General features: G+C 63.9%; 1 protein-coding gene across 1 annotated transcript in view; it reads right to left on the bottom strand.

Annotated features, from left to right (window-relative positions):
* Nucleotides 1–6,379, bottom strand: part of MED24 (mediator complex subunit 24) — a 15,210-nt gene that overhangs the window by 6,236 nt on the left and 2,595 nt on the right. Inside the window, exons 4-13 of the mRNA XM_026864597.1 lie at nt 5,993–6,066; nt 4,671–4,894; nt 3,995–4,106; nt 3,365–3,515; nt 3,018–3,131; nt 2,306–2,353; nt 2,044–2,126; nt 1,589–1,675; nt 1,165–1,276; nt 435–578 (exon numbers count right to left, since the gene is read on the bottom strand). Of these exons, the coding sequence (XP_026720398.1) occupies nt 435–578; nt 1,165–1,276; nt 1,589–1,675; nt 2,044–2,126; nt 2,306–2,353; nt 3,018–3,131; nt 3,365–3,515; nt 3,995–4,106; nt 4,671–4,894; nt 5,993–6,066 (1,149 nt within the window). The remainder of the gene's footprint in view (nt 1–434; nt 579–1,164; nt 1,277–1,588; nt 1,676–2,043; nt 2,127–2,305; nt 2,354–3,017; nt 3,132–3,364; nt 3,516–3,994; nt 4,107–4,670; nt 4,895–5,992; nt 6,067–6,379) is intronic.

Here is a 6,379-nt window from a genome sequence, read left to right as displayed (position 1 = left end):
GCCCGGCGCTCCGGGGCTCTGGGAGCGCGGCAGGGTCGGAGCTGCCTCGGGCTTCCCCCGCTGGAGGACTCACATCCCGCCGCCCCACGCACGCTGGGGCCTGTGCTCGAACCAGGGTGCCGGCGTTGGGGACTGAAGAGCAAGTGCCCTGGGTGCGGGGCTGGGCTGGTGCTTTCAGCTCTCTTAATACTCTTAAACCAACCTGACTTGGATCCTCTGCCCCACTGACGCAGAAGCAAAGGAGATGGGGTGCTGGGAGAGGGGGGGCAGCTCCCCTGAGATCCCAGCCCTCCCCGGGGCTCTGCTGGATCCAGCACTGCACAGACACTGGCCCAGAGGCTCATCCAACCCTGCCTGGGGGAGAGTTTGGGGGGCTGCCCGCTCACTCCAGCCCCGCCAGACACCAGGGACAGCCTTGTCCAGGTGGACACTCACTTGATGAACTTCCGAGCAAAGGATTTCAGCTTGCCGGTCGCTGCTGCCGCTGCCAGCAGCAAGTCCAGGCTCTTCCCAGACAGCATGTGACCCAAGACCCCCAGCAAGCCCTCAGGGGACTTGGAGTGATCCGCATCCATGGTCTACAAAAAAAAAATAGAGGAGAAAATAAAAAAAGTCAGGGAGAAAGTGTGCTGCAGAGCAGCAGCAACACTCCGGCCACCGGGGCAGAGCTGACCTCGGTGAGCAGTGACCCGCAGGGCTCAGGGAGGGGGACAGAGCCCTCCCTGCCGCAGGCACCGCAGGGCCCGGCGCAGGGGAGAGCTGCAGCGCATCAGGGCAGCAGCACAACCAGCAGCAAAACATCCCCTGGTGCTCAGCAGCCGCAAGGCAACCAGCGACATGGGGATGGGGGAGTCCCTGGGAACTGGGAGAGGTGGACGCGGGATGTGGCTGAGCGGGACGGGCAGAGCTGGCTGGGCTGGGGCTGCTGGCACCGCTTACAGGCCGCAGGACGGCTCCTCCGGCTTCCCGGGCAGCAGGAGGGGAGCTCCCGGTCCCCACGGCACAGCGGCCAGGCTGGGAGTGATCCCTCCACTCCTCCACCCCCATGCAGGGGAGGTCAAGCACCTCACCACTGCCCCGGCTGCCTGGTGAGACTGGTGCTGCTGGAAACAGGCGCTGGGGCTGAGCCCCCCTTGCGCAGCACGGACGCAGGAGGGGACTCACCTTGAGGATGTTGGTGACAGTCGGCTCGGCCCTCAGGATGAGCCCCGGGTTTGGCTGGATGTTGGCATTCTCTGCCGATTTCAAGCAGGGCGCGTGCTTTCTGTCCTCCGTCCTGGGGGAGCCCCGAAGAGGAGCCAGTGAGCGGGAATCCATCACCCTGCCTCACCCCTGCCCACACTCCCGTCACCTCCCACCCACCTCTACCGTCGGCACCCCCCGAGGGAAGGCCGCCACCAGCTGCCCGCCGTGAGAGGACAGACTTTGTACTCAGTCTGTCACCAAAAGCAAAGCCTCATCCCTCCAGACCACGGCGTCCCGGCTGCAGGACATCACAGCTGGTCCTTTATGCTCCCGCCCCCGCAGAAGGACAGCGGGATGAGGTGCCAACCCCACTCGGTTTCCCAGACTTTTGAGGGGGCTGTACCGTTTGTCGGTCAGGTTAGTCATGTTGGCCTCTGAAAGCAGCCCCTGCTTGCCACACTCCTGCAGGAGGAGACTCATGCAGTCGCAGCTGGAAGAGAGAGGAAAGCACTAGCCCAAGGGCCACTGTTTCTGTGCCACAGGGCGGGGGGGACTCCCGGGTAGCCCTCCCAGCCCTGCTCCCACCCCCCTGAGGATGCTGCGGGGCCGAAAGCAGCTCCAGAGAGCACAAAGCATCCCCAACCCGCCCATCAGATGGCAGACACTCGCTGCCTTGCTCCTTCGGCAGCATCAGGTCCTCAGGAAGAAGGAACCGGATCAGAAATTTTCTGAAATCAGAAACCCTTGCCAGGAGCTGCCCTGGCCACCCTTAGGGCAGCTCCTCGCAGAGAGGATGGGGTGGTTGTGGCCACAGGCTCTCAGTGCTGGTGGTCAGGCCCGGGCAGGGCGAGTGCTCACTTGCATCGCTGATCTGCTTTGTCGAGCAGCGGGGTCAGCTTCAGCAGGAACTCGAAGGCACAGTTCACGTCCTCGGTGAAGTCCTGCCGTGCACAAAGCCAGGCGCTCAGTTCGGAGCACGGCCAACACCAGCCCAGGTTCCCCTCCCACGCTGCCCTGTCTGCTGGAGGAAGGTTGTTGGGACTGTTTCCTACCCCGGCCACCCCCACGCAGCTCTGGCCAGGCACCAGCACCATCGTAACAAACAGCCCTCAAGACTCACCTTCTCCCCTTGGGGATACTTCTTGAGTTTAACCAGAACCTGGGGGATCTGGAAAACAAAGAGCATGGACGTGACCGACCCAGGCAGAGCCTGATCTGCAGTCAGGACCTCCCAGCAACACGGGCAGCAGGGGCCGGGCCCACACGAAACACACCCGCAAGCAGCTGCGCTCCCAGCCCAGGGAAAAGACCATTTCTGAGGCAGCCTGTGCGCCCCCGGGGACTTTTTTGTGTCCCTGTCTCCCCTCTGCACTGTCCTTCCACAGCCCGGGGAGCCCCAGGGCACGGCCACCTCTCCACAGCCAGGCAGGGGATGAGGCTGCGGAGGAGCCAGAGCATGTGTCAGGCCTGGAACTACCCGCAGATCCCTTTTGTCTGGTACAAAGAAGGGAGGTGAAGCAGACTGCCCCGGGGCTGCCCACCGCAGAGCTCTGGGAGCGCAGGCCCCGCGGCTGCTGTGGCATCCTTCAAAGGCCACGATTTCCCCCAGAGCATCCCAGGAAAGTCACTCGGCAAGACAAAGTGGGGCTGGGCTGAAAAGAGGCCCTGGACAGCTCAGCGGGTCGCCGAGGGCTCAGCCAGGGCGTGGGGGGACCCTGAGGGGCCACGCTGAGAGAGAGGGGAACTAATTGCTCTGCCAAGGGTTCGGGGCTCGGCAGGGGCCGGGCGTGTGGGGAAAGGCAGCTGCAGGCAGGCCCGGGGCTGGGCCCTACCTTCAGGAAGGTGAAGGCTGTCCACTTCAGCTCCTCCGTGCCCTCCGGGGACTCGATGAGACCCACTAAACAGGCCTTCCAGATCTCCAGCACGAACAGCGGGGAGGGAATGTGCTGCGGGGTACACAGATAAACCCCTCCAAGTGCTGGACGCGTAATAAAGCGCCTCCCCCAACCTCAGCCAAACCCGGAGCCCCCCATGAAAGTGCTGGTGGGCTCCCACTGCTCCCCACCTGTACCCTTGGGCCAGGATCAGCACGGGGAGGTAGAGCCCAGAGCTGCTCGAGGCCCCGGTCCCACAGCCCCAGGTCACCCTGAGCAGGAGAACAAGATGCCACTTTCAGTACCTGCATCCTCTTCACCATCATCAGCTGCTCCACCAGTGGCTGGGTGTCTCCCGTGAGGTTCATGGTCCCCTCCAGCAGCACCACGGCGTGCACGGTGGGGAAGCCGGTCTTGTTCAGCTGCTCCGAGTGCACCGAGAGCATGGTGGGGATGCTGGGCAGGAGACAAGAGCACAGGGTCGCTGGAGCTTTGCAGGGAGGGATCCTTGCTCCTCCTGGCCCATTTTCCTTTCCTGGCCAAGCCCCTGACCTTTGCTGCCCTGCGTCTCTCTGGGGCAGGACAGCCCGTAGCCCCCGTGCCCTGCAGAAGAGCCCTCAGGCGCAGCCACGGCCCCGGGAGCAGAGACAGCAGCTCTGGTGTGGCCAGAGCAGCTGAGGGACAGCTAGAGGCCTCAGGGTCACCCGAGGAACAAGCCCCGGGTAAGGCTCCTCCGCAGCAAGTCACCACTAGCCCCATCCCCACTCCTACCCCAGGGCCTCTCGCCAGCCCCAGCCCGGTGCCGGGGTCCGAGCCGGGAAGGGGCAGGAAAGCAGAGAGCCAGCATGGAGGGAGGCAGGAGGCTCTCAGCGCCCGGCGCAGGGCTCAGAGCCATTTTACCCTCCGAGCCCAGAGAGAGAGCAGCACAAAGCTACCTCTTGATGAGGGAGACGCAGTTGTCAGCCTGGCTTCGCAGTGGGGAGTTGCTGAGGCTGTTCAGGTTCTCCCCCAACTTGAGGAGGGATTGCTCCACGGTGCTCCAGGACGCTGGGGAGGGAAAGCAGGCACTCGGGGGGGGGGACAGTGACAGGCTGAGGAGCCAGGCAGGCCGGCTCCAAGGCCCACCCCAGCGCAGAGCCCTGTCAAGGCTGGGGCTCCTCGCCGGGCCCCACGGTGAGCAGAAGTGGGTGCACCTCTGCGACCCCGAGGCGAGGGTCTGCGTTGCCGCCCAGCAGCTCCCGCTTCGGGCTCGGCCCGGCACAGCCTCTCGGCCAGACACAGGCACCAGCCGAAGGTGCCGAGCCACGCCAGGCACGCTGGCGCAGCGCAGGACCCGCCGCGTGCCCGGGAACGGCTCACGCAGCCTTCCCATTAATTCTGCTCCTCTTCCAAGGGCAGCACGAGGGGAGGGGGCAGAGGGTGGCACGGAGCCAGGGAGGAGCCGGTTACAGCAACAGGGCTGGAAGATGGATGGGCCTGGAGCTGCAGGGACAATGCGGCAGGAGCGGGGCAGGGGGAAGGGAGAGGTGGCACTGACAGCTCCCCAGGGCCGGCGGCGACTGGGAGGAAGCCGTGACAGCGGCCGCGGGCAGGGCAGGGACACCAACATACACGTCTCCTCCAGCTTCGCGATGTGGATCAGGGCACGGTTCTTGGTGCTGCTGAGCATCTTCTCCAGCCGCTCCAGACACATCTTCAGCTGGCTCTCGGCTGCCGCCTGCTCCAGCGTCTCCTTCACCTTCTCGGTGTAGAAGGCCGCGCAGCGCAGGAGCCAGTTGAGGGCACTCATCAGCGCCCGGCAGAGGCTGATGCACTCCTCTGCTTTCCCGTGGCAGCTGGGACAGGGAGAGAAACGGGACCGTGCTCACCTGCTGCCCCCAGGGAAACTGAGGCAGGGGAACAGGGCAGGCCGGGCAATCCAAACCCACATCCCCTGCTGGCAGCCCAGCCTGCCCGCGGCTCCCGACCTGCTCAGCCCACGAGCATCCCCACTGCGCCTGTCTCCCCCAGCGCAGCCTCCTCTCTGGCCACTCTACTCCAGGGAAACTTTCCAAGCCTCTAATCAAATTATCTCACTAAGAGAGGCTCAGCATCGATCAATGTGCTGTGAGAGGTGAACGCTTTCCCCTCCTGATGCACAAATCATTGGGGCCAGAAGTTTTGATCAAATTAAGCAGAGGATCAGATTAGGCAGGGACTGGATTAAGTGGCCGGCTCTGCAGTTGGCCAGCAACAGCTCCTTGTCAACATCTGTGACTGATGCATATTCATTGCTGCTGCTTCATTTCATGTAATTGAAGAGCTGCTACCTTCAGCTTTCCTCCTCCCGCTGCCCCCCGCCACGTGCTCTCCGCTCCGGCCTCCCAGAAGAGGCTGTCAGGGGTTAACAGGAAGATTTTTGAGCTTTCTAAAAAAGTTTTTGTGGCCTGAATTGTCTGGACTCCCCTGGGTCCTGCAACACCAGCGGAAGAGCACGAAGCAAAACAAGGCAGCTGCCTGGAGCAGCGAGGCAGGACTGCGAGCATTGGCAGACGGGGACACGTCGCCGGGGCCCTGGGAAGATGCAGAGGCCACAAAAGAGACACAAAAATGCTCTGAGGGGACAGACATCCTCAGGTCACGGGGCTTATACCCACCCCATCTACCTGAGCTGGGCAGGAACACCCAGTGGAGACGTTTAGCCCAGAGTAGGTGGGTTTTTTTGCAGCTTCCCACAAAGCTGGTGGGGTTTTGGACTCCCATGGCTCTGCCCACGCTGAAACTGGTGGAACAGCCCAGCCCGGGGCAGCAACGGCCACAGAGCTGGGGGGGGGAACCTGCCTCCCTCTGCCAGGGCGAGCGCCCCGGGGCTCAGCCAGGCCCCACCGGCTCCTGAAACCACCCACAGCAGAGCCTGGGGCTGAGGCAGCAGGGCTGGAAGGGCCACACTGTACCTGAGGCGGTCGCAGAACATGTCCATGATCTCCAAGAGCGACTGGACACACAGATCCCGGGAGAAGTCATCGAACTAGAGCAGGGGAACAAGGAGGGATTTCAAACGGGGGCTACCGGGCTCCAGCAGCTCTGAAAATAAACTCAACCCCTTCCTCCACGGGCTGGGCCGGGCGCTGCCAGCCGCAGGACGCTCGCCCTGGCAGCTGCCCAGCAGCCACTTGAATGAGAACTAGGTCAGGGCTGTCCGACGGCTGGGTCGTGCCCTCCCGGGGTTGCGGGAGGCAACCGGGCCACGGCAGCGGGGACGAGGCTGGGTTTGCTCAGCAGCCTCCCCGAGACAGCGGCGGGGGCCTGAGCTCCGCTCCCCGCCGGCCACCTCGACGCGG

The sequence above is a fragment of the Athene cunicularia genome (genome assembly GCF_003259725.1).
Source record: "Athene cunicularia isolate RWA chromosome 27 unlocalized genomic scaffold, athCun1 chr27_part1, whole genome shotgun sequence".
NCBI lineage: Eukaryota > Metazoa > Chordata > Aves > Strigiformes > Strigidae > Athene > Athene cunicularia.
The sequence above is the reverse complement of the archived record's forward strand: the minus strand, read 5'-3'. Positions and strand labels throughout refer to the sequence as shown.